This window comes from Chanodichthys erythropterus, chromosome 22 (genome assembly GCF_024489055.1).
Source record: "Chanodichthys erythropterus isolate Z2021 chromosome 22, ASM2448905v1, whole genome shotgun sequence".
In the NCBI taxonomy this organism is placed as follows: Eukaryota; Metazoa; Chordata; class Actinopteri; order Cypriniformes; family Xenocyprididae; genus Chanodichthys; species Chanodichthys erythropterus.
In genome coordinates, this window is record NC_090242.1 from 12,453,515 (window position 1) to 12,475,443 (window position 21,929).

Here is a 21,929-nt window from a genome sequence, read left to right on the forward strand (position 1 = left end):
TCAGGAGAAAATGTGTCATACAGTGAGCTGAGCTCTGGAGAGAATATCAAGTGCTCTATAGAGAGATACTGTGCTGAGGGACAGGCAACGGAAATGAAATGTTTTTGAAGCCGTTACTGAAGCACAGCAGTGTTTCACGGGAAAACAAGACTTCTGGTAAATAACGTGTCTTTTGTCTGATGTATTCCCCAATACAGACACTTTAAGATGGACTATAAACCACAAGAACACATGGTCATCTAGCGCACGGTTGAACTTTATAGAGCAGAGAGCAGGGTGATAAAATAGGATGTGTTCCTGGACCAACATCTTCTAAATACTCTTCCCAGAACAACATTCCAGTCAAACAGACATCCCAAACTCCATAATTCACACAAATATGAAAATTATGTCCTTATTTACTCACCCTCATGCCATTCCAAACCTTTATGACTTTCTTCTGTTGACAACATAAGATAAATTATGTGAAACAGAACAACAGCACACAGAAGTGCATTTGAATTAACCTTCCATTTCCAGTTTGATTAATAAAATGGATGTTGTTTCAGCTGTAATTATGAAAAAATTCACATAAGTAAAATTATTATTTTTAATAATAATAAGTTGTGAGTCTTATTTTCCATATGAATATCCAAGTTAAATTGCTTTTCAAACAAGAATAAATGTAGGGCGGGACTTGATTTTATCTATTGGGAATTGATTGGATGGTTGTGGTTTGCTATTGGTGGATCTCATGTGAGTGATAGTTTGCCCCGCCCTCATGCCAGTAAACATCATCAAAGAACAGAAGAGAGATGTCACTGCAAGAAGGAATTGCGTGATAACATGAATTTTAAAAAATAATGTAGTGCATGAATAAATCATTTATAACAAACACTGCAATATTCTATAAAAAAACAAGACATCGTAAATTTTTGATTTCATGGTGACTTTAATAATTTAACGAATGAAAAAAGACTAACATAGAAGCAGAGCTCACAGAGACAGAATTCAGAACCATTGTATTCTACAGGCAAAAGATAATAAAGTCAGCAATCAGCTTATGATAAATACACCTTTCATTTCAGAAAAATGTCATTTTAAATAATTGAAATTTATATAAAAATGTTATTTAATATTCAGTTTGCTTTTAGAAAGAAATCAAGGAAATGACAGCTGCTAACATAAGGACATGAGGACTCATAACATGGTTCATAACAAATGGTTTAATGCATCATAGAGCATTACACATGCAGGGACTTTCATGCATCCGTTTCATTTGCCTTTCTTCTTCTGTTGTTCCTGGAAGAAGTCATTGCACGCGACCGTCAGCGCCGCCACCAGCACGACAAACTCGTTAAAGTCGACTTCGTTATCTTTGTTGGAGTCCAGATCGTTCATGATCTTTTCCACCAGCATGGGGTCTTTCTGAGACTAAACAAAGAGAGGATAAACAATACAACTCAGCAAAGTATGTAATATATCAGTTTTATTTTGTGCATTTACAAACCAGTTGTTCTGGTACTGGATGCTGATTGGTCAAATCAACATTCCAGGCATGCTAAAATAAAATGTATAATATTTTGTTTTAAAATATTTTATTTTATATATGTAAGCAATAAGGTACGAGAGGCTGTGCTGTATCGTGAATAAGTCACGGCTGAAGGGCATTCTTCTGATTCATGATAAAGCACTAGCCTCCAGTACCTTATTGCTTTTATAAAACAGTTACCACACATTACAAATATTAAAGCCAAAAATATATAACAATGCAACTTTCATGAAGTAAACTCTTACTAAAAGCCTTCCTTCCACTGAAAAAAATAGTCCCTGACCGTGAACAGCAACAGAAGTAACATTATTACTCCATTAGATGGCTGCAAAAACTGTCTGTATGAGTGTGTCAGTCGGTAGCGAAGACTTTTACATTGAAAAGACTGAACTGTTTTGAAAACGGAACAAGACACAAATGACAAATGATTTGACTAGCGCTGTCAGTCATGGGAAAACCCCTTAACTGTTAATAGGACAAGATAATACAACGGACAATTAAACAGATTTTTTATTATGAACATAGGACTGACCTGAAGGAAAATACTAAATCTAAATGCAGGTAATAAACTCACTCACTCGATCTCTCTCACAATACTCTTCAACATAATACAGTAAGCTTCAATGAACAATATCAACTGGTTGCTAAGGGTGTTGTGTAGTGATACACAGAACCGTTGGGTGAAGCGGTCATAGCCGTGTTTTATTGTGAATAAAACAGCTATTGACCAATCAGAATCAAGGACAGGAACTGATTTATAAAATATAATAAATTATATCATATAATATTATAATATTATAAACATATTTATTATAATAAATAAACATATTTAGTAATATATATATATATATATATATATATATATATATATATATACACACATACATATATACTGTACACACAGAAACATATTTGTGCTATCAAAATTGATTAATCACAATTTTGATCGATTAATCGATTCATGGTCAATCGATTAATCATGTCAGGTCAAAACGATTAATTGTGATAGCACACGTGCACACAAAAACGTGCTGTCAGATTGATTGGTTAATCAAATTTTGACCGGTTAATTGATTCATGGCCAATCGGTTGTGTCGAGTCAAATCGATTAATTGTGATTGTATATGTGTGTGTATATATATATATATATATTTAAAAATACTCTACATACACACGTATATTTGTGCTGTCAAATCGATTAATTGCATCTAACAAAAGTTTGTATATATATTTGTATAGATAATATACACTATATTGCCAAAAGTATTGGGACACCCCTCCAAATCACTGAATTCAGGTGTTCCAATCACTTCCATGGCCACAGGTGTATAAAATCAAGCAGATAGGCATGCAGACTACTTCTACAAATATTTGTGAAAGAATGGGTCGCTCTCAGGAGCTCAGAGAATTCAAGCGTGGTACTGTGATAGGTTGCCACCTGTGCAATAAGTCCATTTGTGAAATTTCCTCACTACTAAATAATCCACAGTCAACTGTTAGTGGTATCATAACAAAGTGGAAGCAATTGGGAACAACAGCAGCTCAGTCACAAAGTGGTAGGCCACGTAAAATCACAGAGCGGGGTCAGCGCATGCTGAGGCACACAGTGCGCAGAAGTCACAAACTTTCTGCAGAGTCAATAGCTACAGACCTCCAAACTTTGTGTGGCCTTCAGATTAGCTCAAGAACAGTGCGTAGAGAGCTTCATGGAATGGGTTTCCATGGCCGAGCAACTGCATCCAAGCCTAACATCACCAAGTGCAATGCAAAGCATCGGATGCAGTGGTGTAAAGCACGCCATCACTGGACTCTAGAGCAGTGGAGACGTGTTCTCTGGAGTGACGAATCACACTTCTCTGTCTGGCAATCCGATGGACAAGTCTGTATATAATATATATATAATATCTGTATATAATATATAATTATTTAAAAAAATAAATATATTTTGATTTAGTAAAATATTTTGGTAAATATTTATATATTTTTTTCTTTGAAGAACTGTTTAATTTAAGTTTTTCTTCAGTCTGGATTAAGATTAGTTGTATTGTATTGTTGTATTAAGCCCTTACAATGCTGGCCCCTTGGGGCCAATAATATATCACACACTGATAAAATCTGAGAGACTTGTTGTTAAAATTGCTTAAGGTCATGTATGTTTGTTTTGATATGAGCACTAACTCTATGTCAATGATCCTGTTGCAATAGCCTATTTCCAGACCATCCAAAAAAGATCATCAGATCGGTCTCATGGATGTCCATCCGTCTTTCCTGACATTCGTTCCACATGAACAGGATTGGGCAAAACCCAGTGGCCATGTGTCCATCCCAGCAGTGATGCTGGTAACCATTGAGCCGTGACTGTAAAACCATCAGTAACGTCAGTCCATCAGCCTGTGGCTAAACCGTATGACTGACTATCTGTGTGTGTGCGGTTAACACATTAGGCCACCAGACACAGTTTAACATCTCACTCATTACTCTTTCTGCCTCCTAATGTTACAGTACACACTCCCGAGAGAGAGAGCGAGTGTGTAGTGGCGAGGGAGAGGTGAGAATCTATATCGGGCTGTGTTCCAGCCAGTAATTGATGATGCGTAAGCAACAGCCTCCTTCTGATGATGCGTACACAGCTGAGACCCACATCTCACGAAAACACATTCAGCTCATATTTCACCCAAAAAATTAAATGAAGAAAATGAATAATTATGTTATGTAAGGGGGAAAATGCCTGTTTTTGAATTATTAAAATTTTGCATTGAGACATTATTTGCATTGCAATTATACACATTTGTCCCCATAATTATAATGCAATCATAACATTCTCTACAGTTTTTACTTTTTTCAGTTGTATTCAACTGTTTAAATTAGTATAAATAAGCATAATGTATTTAAATCACTACAAATGAAGACATAACAGAAACTAATCTACATTATATATATATATATATATATATATATATATATATATATATATACAAACCCGATTCCAAAAAAGTTGGGACACTGTACAAATTGTGAATAAAAACAGAATGCAATGATGAGGAAGTTTCAAATTTCAAAATTTTATTCAGAATATAACATAGATGACATATCAAATGTTTAAACTGAGAAAATGTATCATTTTAAGGGAAAAATAAGTTGATTTTAAATTTCATGGCATCAACACATCTCATAAAAGTTGGGACAAGGCCATGTTTACCACTGTGTGGCATCCCCTCTTCTTTTTATAAGAGTCTGCAAACATCTGGGGACTGAGGAGACAAGTTGTTGTCCCATTCTTGTCTAATACAGGCTTCTAGTTACTCAACTGTCTTAGGTCTTCTTTGTCGCATCTTCCTCTTTATGATGCCCCAAATGTTTTCTATGGGTGAAAGATCTGGACTGCAGGCTGGCCATTTCAGTATCCGGATCCTTCTTCTACGCAGCCATGATGTTGTAATTGATGCTGTATGTGGTCTGGCATTGTCATGTTGGAAAATGCAAGGTCTTCCCTGAAAGAGACGACGTCTGGATGGGAGCATATGTTGTTCTAGAACTTGTATATACCTTTCAGCATTGATGGTGCCTTTCCAGATGTGTAAGCTGCCCATGCCACACGCACTCATGCAACCGCATACCATCAGAGATGCAGGCTTCTGAACTGAGCGCTAAAAGAACTTGGGCTGTCCTTGTCCTCTTTAGTCCGGATGACATGGCGTCCCAGTTTTCCAAAAAGAACTTCAAATTTTGATTCGTCTGACCACAGAACAGTTTCCCACTTTGCAACAGTCCATTTTAAATGAGCCTTGGCCCAGAGAAAATGCCTGCGCTTCTGGATCATGTTTAGATATGGCTTCTTTTTTGACCAATTTTTTAGCCGACAACGGCAAATGGCACGGTGGATTGTGTTCACTGACAATGTTTTCTGTAAGTATTCCTGAGCCCATGTTGTGATTTCCATTACAGTAGCATTCCTGTATGTGATGCAGTGCCGTCTAAGGGCCCGAAGATCACGGGCATCCAGTATGGTTTTCCAGCCTTGACCCTTACGCACAGAAATTGTTCTAGATTCTCTGAATCTTTGGATGATATTATGCACTGTAGGTGATGATAACTTCAAACTCTTTGCAATTTTTCTCTGAGAAACTCCTTTCTGATGTTGCTCCACTATTTTTCGCCGCAGCATTGGGGTAACTGGTGATCCTCTGAGAGACACTGCCACTCTGAGAGGCTCTTTTTATACCCAATCATGTTGCCAATTGACCTAATAAGTTCCAAATTGGTCCTCCAGCTGTTCCTTATATGTACACTTTTTTGGAATGTGTAGCTCTCATGAAATCCAAAATGAGCCAATATTTGGCATGACATTTCAAAATGTCTCACTTTCAACATTTGATATCTTATCTATATTCTATTGTGAATAAAATACAAGTTTATGAAATTTGTAAATTATCGCATTCCTTTTTTATTCACAATTTGTACAGTGTCCCAACTTTTTTGGAATCGGTTTGTATATATATATAATATATATATATATATATATATATATATATATATATATATATATATATATATATATATATAATTACATTAAATAATAAATAGACACACACACACACACTGCTCAAACACCCAAATGCGAAAAGGATCTGTGTGGATACCCTGCTTCATCAGAGAGACACACCAGGACGCGGTTTGACCCAAGCTCTGTTTTCATGAACTTCGTCTCATTAATATTCAAATAAAGTTTCCTAATTATGAAGGGGGCTAGTTTTATGTAACGATAATGTATCTGATGGGAAAGAAATAATTCATTTAATTCATTTCCTCAGATTTGCAGCCAGCTCAGCAAGAGGTCTGTCCCAGTGTGAGAGCTGGAATTACACGCCTGTGTACACAGGAAATGAATTCAACGCAAACTGTAAACAAGATGAAAAGTTCATGGAGAAATTAACCAAATCATTATCACTAATCAACACGCCAGAGCCAAAAACTCACTCACATGAAAAAGAGCGGGGATATGCGCTGGATGTCAAGATGAAATCTTAAATCTTAATAGATGGAATTAAAGGATTATTTAGGGTTGACTAAGCAGTCAGTGAGGTGATGTTATGGGCTGTTTTCCTAAAGGAAAGTCAGCGCTTTGAACTTTTCCCTCTTGCTCTGTGTGTGTGTTCATATAACAGCTCTCATATGACATGAGGTCAAAAGAGTATTTAATTCTCATTATTTGAATTCACTTTCTGATAAGGAAACCAAAATGAACCTCAATTTCAATGCTCGCAAGAAACAGGCTGCAAAGAAATTTATAAATATCCAAATTTTTAGGAGTAAAGTCAGAATTATTTCCTTATGCAAAACAATGCACATTTTCACTTTTAAAACATGTTTATAATATATATATATATATATATATATATATATATATATATATATATATAAAGTATCAATTTTTATAAATGAATACATTCAATTTATTAAAACATAAATAGAAAAATGTACAGTATTTGTATAGTTTTCTAAATGTAATTTTTTAATATATATATATATATATATATATATATATATATATATTATACTGTACTATTTTATATATATAGTATCAATTCTATTTAAAAATAAATATAGAAAAATTTATAATATATTTATTATATTATATATATTATTATATTAATTAAATTTATAATTCTTATATATATTGTATAAATGTTTATACATTCAATTTATATATATATATATATATATATATATAAACATGTGTATATTTTCAGAATGTGCATATATAAATAGTGTAAATTCTGTTTAATGATGAATATAATTTCCCAGTGTGGATTAAGATTTGTTTATTTCAGTCTTTATAATGCAGGCACCTTGGGGCCAATAACATAGAATATTTGGATAAAAGCTAGAAAGATCTAAGCAAATGATCAAGCTAAAGCAGAGACTGTGTGAAGACTGCTAACCGTGAGAAAGTCGGTGAGTTCGCTGTTTAGAAGTTCCTTCAACTCTCCTTTACTGAGCTTGTATTTGTCTCCCTCGCTCCCCGAGTAGTTGTGGAAGACTGTGATGAGGGCATCCATGGCTCCCTCCAGTTTACTGGGCATGGCTGCTGCAGAGCACCTGTGGAGCGGAGAGGAGACATGTCCAGTTCAACCCGAGCCAACCGCTGCTGGTCATGCATTATAATACTTTCAATGTTGTTCTAACTTAAAGGTTCCTTTTGAGCTTACAATTTGGTGGCCATATTCACTAATAAACACTTCAAAAATATCCTGATATCTTTCTAGACATGTTACCATGAAATTACTTTGGCACATGAATTTGATAATCATTCTGTACCATGATGTATATCAAAGTACCATCACTATATTGTGGTACTTTCACAGTAAATAACAGTTCAGAATCATTTATTAGCCTTCTTTCAAATATCAGATAAAGTTTGTTGGCTAAGAGAAAAGTGTCTTACCTCGTTCAGAGCAGAGAAGTGAACTTCTGAGTGCGTTTGCGAACAAATTGTTTTCTGGAGTGGGTGAAGTTGTTTATGAGGTAACCCATGCAGGAAAACACCCTCCTCTGTTGTCGTGACGATGTGTCGTATCTCAGGTGTAGCACCATAGTAACCATGTGATCCTGATCCGCACCTCGCCACACACCTGCACTGAAAACACACTCCAAATAAAAGAGCAGTGGCCTCCTGAGAGCCCTCGATACAGACGGACACACACACATATGCAGAACTAACTTCACTTTTATGAGCCATTTATGCTCTGCTATAATCTACTGGTGTTTTGGTGATTTTCAGTGGATGCATGAAGTCAGTTTTCCTCAAGTTCACAGGTGGCATGTTCATCAGATCAACTATGAACATGATCCACTAAAGCATCACAAACACAAAGTCTGCAAGTTTGTTTTCTTCATCTTGAACAGCATATCTACTTTTAATCATTTAAAACTTAACACAAGTCATATTTGTGATATATTTCATTTGAAAGCTGTGCTTGTGCCATTGTCCTTCAAAATAAATGGCCTTATTCATTTTTTATATATGGCATTCTACTGTACAAAAGTCTAGGGTCAGTATGATGTATTAGATTGCAAGGGTGTATTAAATAGATGTCATAAAAGCATTCTATTTCACCAAATCAGCATTAGAATGATTTCTGAAGGATCATGTGACACTGAAGACTGGAGTAATGATGCTGAAAATTCAGCTTTAATCACAGGAATAAATGACATTTTAACTTATATTATAAAAGAAAAGTTATTTTAATCTGTATAATATTTCACCATATTATTGTTTTGCAATTTCACCCTGGAGAGTAAATGAAACTTCTTTCAAAAACATAAAAAAAAAATGTTACCAGCCCCAAACTTTTACTAGGCTGATTAAACTAGCTTATTCAGCAAGACGTTCTTGATCAACCTGCTTCACCAGAAATATTATGCTGGTTGACCCACCAGACCAACACCAAAACAAGCAAGCATAAACCAGCCTGGACCATATAGAAATCCATGCATTCATTAGTATACTAGAGTGGAAATGAAGCTAGAAAAATCAGTGAAAGAGAAAACAAAGAACCTTTGTAAAGAGAGTTTATTCATAGAATTAGAATTATAGTATGATGATAGAGATGCATGGCAAGACAATTTCCAATGTCTCTAAGGCATTTTGGTGCCTAGATATGGCAAAGGCCCCCTGGGCTGTACACTGCCTGCCCCACGTCAAAAGGGCCACCCTCTTGTCTCAATACGGCTGGAGCACAAAAGGGTTCAGAGTCATGGAATCTGACATCACACATGACTCAATTTAATTCATGTCCGCAGCACAAATGAAAGGCTACGTGTTTAACAAAATTAATAAGGTACAGTTAGAAGAATTATAATGATGCTTGCCTTATCAAGCCCCTGTAAAAGTGGTCTATCAGACATCAGCATCTGTCCTGGATGCATACAAAAAGGCTAATTTTGGTCATTAAGTCACTGCAACTAATCAAATAACAAGGCCTATTACCGCCTGGAGAATGAGAGTGTGAGTGAGAGAGAAGATAACAGACTATTATTAAGGTTCATCACTTGACTGGAGCTCATTTATTTAATCACGTGATTATTAGTGATTCATAGTACTAGAAGTCCAGATCTAGAATATGAACACAGTTGGAGAGAGAGAGAGACATGAAGGTTGTTGTCTGGTTGTGTTTCATTTATGATATAGCCTACTACAGTATGTGGCTTAATTAATTAAAGGCCCATTCACACCAAGAACGATAAAGATAGGCTAACTATATTAATGCACAATAACTTTCTGATTATTATAAGCAGGCGCTGCACTTTTGTCATTTACAGCTTTAAATGCTCAAGCTCTTTAAAGTCACTTGATTCTGATTGGCTGGGAATGTTTTTATCGTTCATCCACTGGAAAATCGTTTTCGTTATTGTGGTGTGGATGTCTCTTTTCTCATGGAATTATTAAAACATTTATTAAACATTATTAAAACGTTATCGTCCTTGGTGTGAACTCTAGTTGTTTTTGTTCTATTGTGTCTGGTTCTGCATGTTCAGAGAGGTTCAGTGCTTCGATTGGAAACACCAGCATCATCCTCAGAGCAAAAGCGTTTACGTCACGACTATTATTGCTCAAAGGAACAGGACATGATGATACGTTCTTGTTTTCCTAAACCTGGGCTAATAATCCCATGGAGTTTGCACCTATATGTAAAAAAAAAACAAACAAAAAAACTTAAGGACATCATAATTATTTAATTACTATTTATTTAATTATATATATATATATATATATATATATATATATATATATATATATATATATATATATATATATATATATATATAAACGAAAATGCAGACTTAAAAAAGTGTCGTCGTGTTTCGAGACCTATCCCTCAAAGGATCAAGAGGAGTCTATTTTTTACCTCCTGATTTTACCTGAGGGAGAGAGCAGAGGGGGGTCAGGATGAGGCTCAGGTGTGTTTCAACCCCACCCCTCCAAGCTAAAAGTGTTTTCCGTTCATTAAGATGATGAAACGTTTCCCTTCGAACTGCTGTGTGAATTAGAGTGAGAGAACCTAGTGGAATTGTATTATGAGCAATAAGTGACAATAATCACGCAAAAAATTTTCATTTTTCATGTAAATTCTCAGTATTCATACTACTGTAATTGTCTAAACATCATTAAAGTAGACAGCAAAATGCAGCACATGTTAGTTTCATCATCTTGCGACGGCTCGTTTCTGCTTGCTGTTTTAATGGCGATGTGTTTCTGACCTCTAGTGGCTCAACTTTGACAGTGTCATTTTAGTAGGCTATCGAGATATTACAGTTTTGCCAAGACACTAAACCCCATTCTCTGAAGCAAATTAAACCCATTTGTTGAATAAATCACTTTTTCTGCAAAACCTTAAACAAGTTCAGGTAGTTATACACCATTTGCAAATCTCATGCACTGTTTTTGCAAAACTCTAAATGGGTCAATGATGTGACGGGTCATTTTTTGTCCAAAGGCCTTAATAATAATAAAAAACAAAGATATGACATCCAAAGTATGTAAGGTATTACAACTAGATCTCTTTTATTGAATCAAAAAAGTTCTACATATAAAGATTTTTCAAAGATTTTGAAGTGTCAAAAGGTCATTCGGTTTAACCGTCCAAAGGCCAATACAGCCATTTCATTTGTGATTAAAATATCTTAAAATGTAATAAATGTATATATTTTTTATTCTGGCATGATTTTATATCATCATATATCAACATAGTGCAAAATGGTATTAAAATTATGTGTAGAAGTTGTTTCTTAGTTACGAGAAAAAATGTCCGGAAAAATGAATTTCATTTGGAGTAACCAATATAAAGGGACCATTCTGGATCAAGTCATGCGGTCAATATCAAAACTGAGCCCAAAACCTAAGCCTTATAGCCCAATATGCAATTGCCAACACAGATTATTAATATTTGGTATTGTTATATAGTATTTATCTTATTTGCCATTATTAGTTTTGTGTAATAATGTTTTGGCAATACTGTATGTACACATAATCATGGCAAGTACCAAATTGGAAACAGCCATAAAATCCACAATTCATGTACCTGTAGAAAAAAAAAAAAAAAAAGTATATAAATCAAAACTGGTCTCATTTACGCAAGTATTCATACGTAACATTTACAGGTAGAAAAATGTACTTTTGTTATATTTAGATACTGTAGGTGCCAACACACGCTAACCATTTTATACATGCTTACAATCTAAAGAAACATGTAACAGGCAGACAACTGTAGTCAACAGCAAAATGTATTAAAGGTACACTATGTAACTTTTGTCCCTCTAGTGGTTAAAAAACAAAACTGAAACTAAATTTAATTTTCTAATCTTTTATCTTAAACATTATTTAATGTCCCCTTTTTGATCACCAAAATAACATAATAACCGTTTTTTTCCTGTGGAAAAAAATTCATGCTATAAAATAGCTTGAATATGACTACACCCTTGCTGGATCTATGAATATGCTAATTAGCCCCGCCTCCACTCACTCGCAGGAGCTCAGAGATCCACTCGGTCAACTTACTGAGGTAAATGCTGCACAATGGTATTATTTTTTTTTTAAAACGTTGGACACATTTACTATGATTAATATGATTAGCCTTTGGCTTGACTACATTATCAAATGACTAATAATGTATTTCTAATGTTACACAAACTATGTTCCCCTTTGCCATCTCAGAGTCAGACTGCTGCCTTCTACAAAAATCAGCATCCTTACAAATGCTCTGAAGAACTCAGAATACCGGTGAAGAAAGGCATATAGTTCATCATAACATTGTATTAAACATCATACACCCGCTACTATTGCTAAATCTACACGATTTTCCATATCAACAGAAAAATATACCCGGGATAACCTGGCTTCTTGAGACTCCCCTACTTCAGAGCGGTGATAGTTAATGATATGCTAAAGCCTGCCGGCGTGATGATTACAAGGTTATAAGGTAGTTTGTGATGTAAAAAACGCCATCAATTTCAAACTGCGTTTTTGAAACTGTCTTTAGATCACTGCAGTTTCAAAGAGAAAATACTCAGCAATGGTGTCGACATGAATTTGCACATGGTTTGTCTTAAAGCATATTAAAAACACCACATAGACATAGAAACAACATTAGAAACTTGAATTTCACCACAGGGGCACTTTAAATGATAATTTTGAACACAAAAAGTAACATAGTGTACCTTTAATTAAAACTAAAGCCATAAAATGATCCCATGATGGGCACCTATAAAAAGTTCTATATGAAACACCTGATAGAAACCTTTAAGTTTCTATATAGAACCTTTCCTTCCAAGAGTGTAAACTCCAGAATAGAAAAGATGAAATACCTGAAGGCCTCACGTCTGCACTCACTGCAACCAGATGATGATGATCAACTACAGGAGCAGGCAGCTAATCCTGGTGCTCTTCGCAGCAAGTGAACTGGGCTAAAAACCTCCGTCAAGCTGTAGTGGCTTTGATTGAGCATCTGTGATGAAAAACAATGCCAGTTCAAGTCTCACCAGATCACAAAAATGCTGAAAACACTTTTATGCTAATGAAAAAACAAATACACATTGTTATGCAATAGAAAGATGTGAATGGGAACAGCTCACTTGAAAAGGAAAATTATCATCATTTACTCACTTCAAACCTGTATGCATTTTGTTACTCTGTGAAACAAGAAAGATATATATTTGGGAAAATTGTTGTGGGTGTTTTTTTTTTTTCTTTTTTGCCCATGCAATTCAAACCCGGAAGCGCTGCACTGTGTTTACAACATCAACAGCGAAAGAGAGAAGAAATTGTTGAATAAAGTCATTATTTTGTTTCGTTTTTGTGCAAAAAAATATTCTCATCACTTCATAAGATTAAGGTTGAACCACTGCAGTCACATGAACTATTTTAATGATGTCTTTACTACCTTTCTGGACCTTGAAATTGGCTATGACATTGCTGTGTATAGGGAGGTCAGAAAACTCTTGGATTTCATCAAAAATATCTTAATTGTGTTTCAAAGATAAATGAAGGTCTCACGGGTCTGGAACGACATGACGGTGAGTACTAAATGACAGAAATTTCATTTTTGGGTGAACTAACCCTTTAAGGTAATTGGTGTTTAGCCGGTCTTCACATACTTGAAATAATGTCAATCTAAAATGTCACATTCTGGAATATAAAGTCAAATCAATTTTATATCAATGCTATTTTTTATGCATTGATATGAATATCTTATACTAGACTACTTACAAAATGTAATCAGTTACTGATTCTAAACTATATAACAAAGATTGTAGTTAGTAACATAATCCATTACATTACACATTTTAGGTAATATAATCTGACTACTTTTTGATTTCTTTTAGATTACTTTTGACATAACTAATTTATTACATTGAATTTAATAGGATAATATTGTACCATATTCATATAAAAATATGGTTGCACTTTATTTTACATTCCAATATTCAGCATGTACATACTATATACTTATTATAGCAATTACAATAACTGGGTTATAACAAGGTACTAACTCTGAACCAACCCCTAAATCTAACCTTAACCCATGTAGTTACCTTATATTGCCAGTATATTCCTGGGTAAATAGCCTACACTGTAAGTGTGTGTGTATATATATAATATATATATATATATATATATATATATATATATATATATATATATATATATATATATATATATATATATATATATATATATATATATATATAATATATATAAGAGCAAGAAATGTATTCTTTATCATTTTACATTTGATAAATCAACTTAGATAATTCATGTAGTTCAGATAACAATATTTTATTTAGTTCCCGTTGATTAAATCAATCACCTTCATTGTATTAACTCAAATTTGTAATTTCAATAAACTCAAAATTTTAAGCCGGCAACTTACTTTTTTTAAGTTAAACCAACAATTCTTTTTTACAGTCTATGAATGATTTACTGCCATTGTGTGAATAATATGTAATCATGTAATCAATAAAAAAGTAACTGTAGTCTGATTATGATAGATTATATAATCTAATTACAAGTACTTAATTTTTGAAATCTGATTATGCAATCCAGATTACATATAATCAGTTACTACTTAGTACATTAATAGCTTAAAACCATGAAACACTTCACCTTTAAGCATTAAGCATGTCTATCAGCCACTAAATGACTCATAAGTGATTCATATTTTTCTTTAGTAGTTGTATCCAGGCTTTATTCCACCATTTTCTATGATTTATTTATATGTCCTGTGCTAGTTTACAGATATATATCCTTAAAACAAATCACACAAATCAAAGAACAATGTCGTCGCTATCATTAAGGATGTTTTTTTTTTTTTTTTTTCGTGAGAAGTGGATCATTACTGACTCTAGAGTGGCTCAGTGGCTGTCTGCCCTCTCCTACTCTCAGCTTTTTTTCAGTTTGAACAAACAACTTTATTCTGTTAAAATATTTATGCATGACCACAGTGACACCCAACTGCAACTTCCTGGTCTGAAAACATCAAAATATAAACAAGGGCTTTTCATCTCAGTGAAGGACTGACAGAAAAGCTATGATTAATGAGAGACAGAAGACAAAGAGAGAAAGAGAAAACTGGGCTGTACAGGCCTACTCATCCTTATACAGAGATGGGTTGTTCAAGATGCATTTTCTACTCAAGTCTAGCCAAACAAACATATGAATATTAATGGAAATGTTGTATAATGTCAGTTTATGTAAATGTCATGCTAATTCATTTATATTAATAGAAGGTTTTGGAAGGTGCAACAGGAAATGAGATGATGTGGTAAAAAAAAATCTGCTGTAATGCTGAGGTCAGTTGCTCTACAGTATATGTTTCAACATTTGTCTGTTACACAAACACAACTTAAAGCAGTTAAAGAGATAGTTCACCTAAAATGAAAATTGTCAGTTTTCTCACCCTTGTGTCATGTCACATATGACAAATGTGGAACAAAAATTGAGAAATATTGTGTTTCTCCCCCTTTGCAATTACAATCAATGGGAACTGGAGGCTAAAAAAGGATGCAAAAGCACCATAAAACTTGTCAAAAAAGGCTAGTTTATAATAAATGTTTATTTTAAGAGTGTAAGTGTTCTGAGCTTTTAGTGAGACACCGTGAGTGAATGTAGCACTAATTCGTGAACAAAACGTCATTTGATTCAGGTCCTTTTTGTTACTTATGTCATGAATGTGACAGCAAAAGCTAGGGAAAATGACAAGATTTTCAGTAAATAATGACTAAAATGTTATGTTTCCTACAAAAAGCTGTCATTTGACTTCAGAAGTTATGGACAATGATACTTTTGAGGTGCATTTTTGAAACTTAAAACTTCGCCACAATTTGTTGCAATTTCATAAAAAGAGCAACCCATGCATCAATAAAATAAATAAATAAATAAATAAATAAAAATACCTTTTGCTGCAAGGAAGAAAGAAAGTCATACAGGTTTAGAAGAACATGAGTAAATAATGCCAACATTTTAATTTTAAAGTGAGCTTTAAGTGCGCTATAACTCACAATCCAATTGCAAAAGAATTTATGGTTTCTGATGCAAGTCTAATTTTTTTTACTAACAGTATTATTTTAGTACTTTAGTACTTATTTTTATTCATTTTTATTTGTATTTCTCATTTATATTTTAGTTTTCCTTTTTAATAATTTTGTTATATTTATTTCTTCAAGAATTTTAGTACTTAAACTTATTTTATTTAGTTGCAAGGCAACATTTCTAATTTTCGTTCAAGTTTATTTAAGATAAACTTTTATTTTAGCGTTATTTCAATTAACCAAAAAAAGTTATATAGTTATAAAAGTTATATATTATATTTTAAATTATACAGTTATAAAAAGTTTTAGTTAATATCAATGTTTACATAAATCTTATGCAAACCTGTACCAATATATATCTGATCTGACATGGAAAAAGAAACAGAATAAGCCTTAATAACACAGCCTTAAACTATGTTATTATCAATTATTGGCTGTGCACTTTTAAGTGTATGATTTTTGCACACTGAACATACATTTACACCACCTCGTTCAGCTGAATTAATGACATTTCAATTCCGAACATGAATTTTTGTGCATCGTTTGAGACAGAATTACAATGCATCATTTTGATCTCCATAGTAAATTGTGTGCAATACAGATGATTGATATCAAACAAACAGAGATCTCTCTTCTTTCTCTCCATTTCTAGGTCAGAAATGAGTGGTGCAGGGACTTAACGGTTCAGCTGGTCAAATGTTGGATCATCCTCGAACTACCAATGAAAGAGCGTTCACACAGACACACACCATACCAAGAGAAGGGGAGCATGGTGGGGGGGTGTGAGAGAGAGAGAGAGAGAGAGAGAATGAAAGAGATAGACAGAGAGAGAGAGAGAGAGAGAGAGAGACGCTACAGATGCAGGAGGTGGTGCTTGGACACATTTTAGAGGCGTAAAGGCCTGCCTCATTTGGTGCAGATCAGATCATTTACAAAAAGCCACATCCACCACTCAAAACAAGAGAAAGTCGCCGCCGGCCGCTGCCAGCATCCTCACCATCCTGCAGCAGCAGTAACAGCCGCCGGCTGTTGCATCAACAACACGTAGCTGGCCATGAGTCCTGGCAGTATGCACGGCATGCTGGACATCAGCAACGCAACCTGGGCTCTGTCGGAGCGCTCCGTGCTGCAGCCCATGTGGGATTACCTCCAGCAGAACCACGAGAGCAGCCTGCGCTCGCCGCTGTTTCCCGTCATCATCTCGGTGTCCATGTACCTGGTGCTGGTGTTCTTCTACACCGTGCTGGACCTGCTGGCGCCCACCTGGCCCTCCATCCGCCGCTACCAGATCCACCAGGACCGCACCGTCACCTGGTCCAACATCGGAGCCACATTGGCGCTCACCACGTACAACCATCTGCTCTACATCTTCCCCGCCGCCGTGGCCCAGTGGCTCTGGCGGCCGCCCGTGCCGCTGCCCCGCGAGGCGCCCACGCTCACCGCCTTCCTGCTGGGCATTGTGGGCTGCACGGTGGTGTTTGACTTCCAGTACTACCTGTGGCACCTTCTGCATCACCGCGTGGGCTGGTTGTACCGCACCTTCCACGCGCTCCACCATCAGTACCGGCAAACCTTCAGCCTGGTCACGCAGTACCTGTCCGCCTGGGAGCTCTTCAGCGTGGGCTTCTGGACCACCGTGGATCCTCTTCTTCTCCAGTGTCACTGTCTCACCACCTGGGCGTTCATGCTGTTCAACATCTGGGTGTCCACTGAGGACCACTGCGGGTACGACTTCCCTTGGGCGATGCACCGTCTGGTTCCCTTCGGCCTTTGGGGCGGCGCGCTGCGGCACGACGCTCACCATCAGCAGCCGGGCACCAACTTTGCGCCTTTCTTCGCTCACTGGGACTGGCTGGGGGGCACGGCGACCATGCCGGCTCCCGTGAAGACAAAAACACAGAGAGAAAAGGACGAAAAGGAAGCCTGAGGCTCGCTTTCCCTTTCACACCCTCGCTCTCATCTCTCTTCTTTCGCTCCATCTGTCCCGCCCTGTCTCACACATTCCCCGCTGCTATTCATCCTCTCCCCGAACTGCAGATCAAGTGTCTTACTAACAAACCAGTAGAGGAGAAGCAGAGCTAAACATTCCCAATGGTTCTTGAATGTATAAAAGTGTCTTTTCTTGCAAATCTATCTATTTTTCTAAAATGAAAAAAACCTCTTCAGCATTGGCCAATTTATGGAGGTTTTGTGGGATATCTCAGGTTAGTAGTTTTGGCCTTATGATTGCGATGTCTTTTTAAAGAGGTTACTTGTGTTCAAAATGGCTTGTGTTCCAATGCTTGTTATTGTATTTTTCACTAAACTTCAGTCAATAAAATGCTGTTGTTTGTTAAGTTTGCCTTCAGCTGTATTGATATGCATTTGAGGACCTTTGCAACCTTTGGATTGCACTAAAAAAGCACTGACCGTTACAATCGTTAGAGGAGAGAACCGCATGAAGTAACATTGTGGGTACACACGGGCATGTTGGCCAACAGTGATTGCTAGAAAGCTCTAAGACTACTTACATCATCACTGGTGCTGCTTGCATTTGCTAATATAAATAAAAATTGCTGTTCAAGACAATATGAGCTTGGTAAGTAGGTTGACACAGCTATTGTAAAGTTTAAAGGTACAGATCACTCAAAAATGAGAGTTTTATCAATTTAATCAGACTTATGTCATTCCAAATTCATATTATTGTCTTTCTTCCATGAGACAAAAAAAAAAAAAAAATCAGATGTTCAGTAGAATGTCTGAGCTGCTCTTCCAGTGAAAGTGGATGGTGATTTATACAGCCAAGCAGTAAAAAAAGACAAAAAGCACCAAAGAAGGAGAGTTCAAAGTCATCTGAAGCCCCCCAAAAATTGTCTATGCTCATTTGTTTTTGTTTCTATGCTCATTTCAAAAATAGCATTTATCAAGCCAAGCCGGGCATCTCTGAGGACAAACTATATTGGTTCTCACGTCACATGACCGAACATGATGCGACAAGTTGCGACTGTCAATGACACTTGAGAATTGCATAAGGCTTAAAGGGACAGTTCATCCTAAAATGAGAATTCTGTCAGAATTTACTCACCTTCATGTCATTCCCAGTCCATATTATATTCTCTTGAGAAACACAACATGAGATGTTTGGTAGAATATCCGAGCTGCTCTTCCAGTGGGTGGGTATTTAGCCAAGCTGTAAAAAAAGACAAAAAGCACCATAAATGAGAGTTGTCCACCATATTACAAGACTTTTGAAGCCATATGATAGACTTGTGTAAGAAACAGATAAAAAATTAAAGGTGCCATCGAATTGAAAATTTAATTTACCTCGGCATAGTTGAATAACAAGAGTTCAGTACATGTAAATGACATACAGTGAGTGTCAAACACCATTGTTTCCTCCTTCTTATATAAATCTCAATTGTTTAAAAGACCTCTGAAGAACAGGCGAATCTCAACATAACACCGACTGTTACGTAACAGTCGGGGTGTACGCCCCCAATATTTGCATATGCCAGCCCATGATCGAGCATTACACAAGGGCAGCCAGTATTAACGTCTGGATGAGCACAGCTGAATCATCAGACTAAATAAGCAAGCAAGGACAACAGCGAAAAATGGCAGATGGAGTGATAATGAATGACATGATCCATGATAACGTGATATTTTTAGTGATATTTGTAAATTGTCTTTCTAAATGTTTCGTTAGCATGTTGCTAATGTACTGTTAAATGTGGTTAAGGTTTCCATCGCTTCTTACTGTATTCGCGGAGACAAGAGCCGTCGCTATTTTAATTTTTTAAACACTTGCAGTCTGTATAATTCATAAACACAACTTCATTCTTTATAAATCTCTCAAACAGTGTAGCATTAGCCGTTAGCCACGGAGCATAGCCTCAAACTCATTCAGAATCAAATGTAAACATCCAAATAAATACAATACTCACAATCCGATTTATGCATGCAGCATGCATGACGAACACTTTGTAAAGATCCATTTGAGGGTTATATTAGCTGTGTGAACTTTGTTTATGCAGTGATAGAGTTGAGAGCTTGGGAGGGGGTGGAGAGCGTGCGATTTAAAGGGGCTCTTTCTAATTATGCCTCAAAATAGGCAGTTAAAAAAACTAATTAAAAAAAATTTATGGGGTATTTTGAGCTGCAACTTCACAGACACATTCAGGGGACACCTTAGACTTATATTTCATCTTGTAAAAAAACGTTCGATGGCACCTTTAAGCCACGCCAGGATGGACGTCACTGAGCCCAAACACTATTGGTTCTCGCATGTCACATGACCAATCGTGATATGAAAAGTTGAAAAAAATGTGTCTGTAAAAGACATTTGAGAACTACACAAGGCTTAAAGGGACAGTTTGTCCAAAAATGAGAATTCTGTCAGAATTTACTCACCTTCATGTCATTCCCAGTCCATATTATATTCTCTCTTTTGTGAATCACAACATGAGATGTTCGATAGAATGCCCATGCTGCTTTTCCAGCAAAAGTGGGTGGATATTTAGCCAAGCTGTAAAAAAATACAAAAAAGCACCATAAAATGAGAGTTGTGCACCATATTACAAGACAAGAAACAGATAAAACATTAAGTCATCAGATCTCACGCCAGGATGGACGTCACTGAGCCCAAAAGCTATTGGTTTTTCGCATATCACATGACCAATCGTGATATGGAAGTTTACTGTAAAAGACATTTCAGAACTGCATAAGGCTTAAAGGGACAGTTTGTCCAAAAATAAAAATTCTGTCATCATGATAATAAGTTATTTTTGATACTTTTCACAAAAGAAGATTTTTTGAAGAACGTCAGATTCAAATTGCACATACAAAAACTGTTAAAACAAAATATTTTTCATCATGTTCTGCAGAAGAAAGAAAATCAAACAGGATTGGTATAACATGAGGGTAAGTAAATGATATAAGAATTTTCTATTTTGCGTGAACTGTCTCTTTAAATTTTGGTCTGTTTCTCATACGAAGCTTCAAAAAACTGAGTATAGAGTATGAGTCGTAAGGACTACTTTAATGGATTGAAACGACTAAAGGGGAAGGTAAATGATTACAAAAAATATGTACTATAAGAAAAATGTGGGATATGGATGTCCAACCGGCCTGAACATACGCCACAGCATGCAGTGTTTGTTTTCTGCCATCGTTCGGTTCTATGCCACACTATGTTATTCGACAGTTTTACATAAGAGAAGCCCGCAGAGGATCTGGGCTGAGATCAGTCTACAGCCAAAGCGGAGAAGCAATGCTAATTAATCATCTTCTCTTTCAGCCTCCTACTGATCCCTCTGGCACATGGAGAATAGCTCCCCATGCTTTAAAAGAGAGAGAGAGAGAGAGAGAGAGAGAGAGAGAGAGAGAGAGAGAGAGAGAGAGAGAGAAAGAGACAGATAGATAGAGAGAGAGAGAGAGAGAGAGAGAGAGAAAGAGAGAAATTCAGATAAAGTTGGCTTATGACACCAGGAACTGAACAATTTCAGATATGATTCTGATTTTTTCACATTAAGATGCCAGCATGCAGTGTCATATAAAACAGAAGACCTTTAGCAAAGGGGGCGGAGGTGCTATCTGTAACCTTTGACTAACTCGGAGGAGGCCAAACAAACAAACAAACATAAAAATCGCAGCTTTGCTGCGTTTGTGCATGCGAGGCTGAGCAGTACCTGGCTCTCGTCCAGCAGCTCAGTATCTCTGAAGACCTCAGGCTGAGCTCTCTAAACAGTAAGTTGTTATCTGCAGCTCAGCACAGGAAACCCTGGACCATTTCCCATCAGGCACTGTTGTGGACGCCTCCCCCTCTGGCACTGCA

The 21,929-nt window shown here is 36.2% G+C and overlaps 2 protein-coding genes and 1 long non-coding RNA gene across 3 annotated transcripts; 1 reads left to right on the forward strand and 2 right to left on the reverse strand.

Moving 5' to 3' along the window:
• Positions 1-1,123: 1,123 nt before the first annotated feature.
• s100z (S100 calcium binding protein Z) lies at positions 1,124-8,092 on the reverse strand. The gene is made up of 3 exons (XM_067375822.1): positions 7,977-8,092; positions 7,474-7,630; positions 1,124-1,413 (listed from the first exon to the last, which is right to left on the reverse strand). Exons 2-3 carry the CDS (start codon positions 7,612-7,614, stop codon positions 1,255-1,257), a joined length of 300 nt encoding a protein of 99 aa, XP_067231923.1. The 5' UTR covers positions 7,615-7,630; positions 7,977-8,092; the 3' UTR covers positions 1,124-1,254.
• Positions 8,093-10,609: 2,517 nt separating this feature from the next.
• LOC137012538 (uncharacterized) lies at positions 10,610-21,929 on the reverse strand. Its single transcript, XR_010893579.1, has 5 exons — positions 21,784-21,929; positions 20,507-20,621; positions 19,182-19,286; positions 12,896-13,035; positions 10,610-11,613 (listed from the first exon to the last, which is right to left on the reverse strand). It is a non-coding gene; the product is annotated as an uncharacterized lncRNA (long non-coding RNA).
• Positions 17,038-18,640, forward strand: ch25hl2 (cholesterol 25-hydroxylase like 2). The gene has a single exon (XM_067376487.1). It carries the CDS (start codon positions 17,172-17,174, stop codon positions 18,042-18,044), a length of 873 nt encoding a protein of 290 aa, XP_067232588.1. The 5' UTR covers positions 17,038-17,171; the 3' UTR covers positions 18,045-18,640.

Bases quoted from the DNA above. Each gene is read 5' to 3' on its own strand.
- ch25hl2 (XM_067376487.1), top strand. From the start codon at position 17,172: ATGAGTCCTGGCAGTATGCACGGCATGCTGGACATCAGCAACGCAACC.
- s100z (XM_067375822.1), bottom strand. From the start codon at position 7,614: ATGCCCAGTAAACTGGAGGGAGCCATGGATGCCCTCATCACAGTCTTC. The intron at 1,414-7,473 runs GTTAGCAGTCTT...CTCTTTGTTTAG, and splicing joins AACTCACCGACTTTCTCACG to TCTCAGAAAGACCCCATGCT.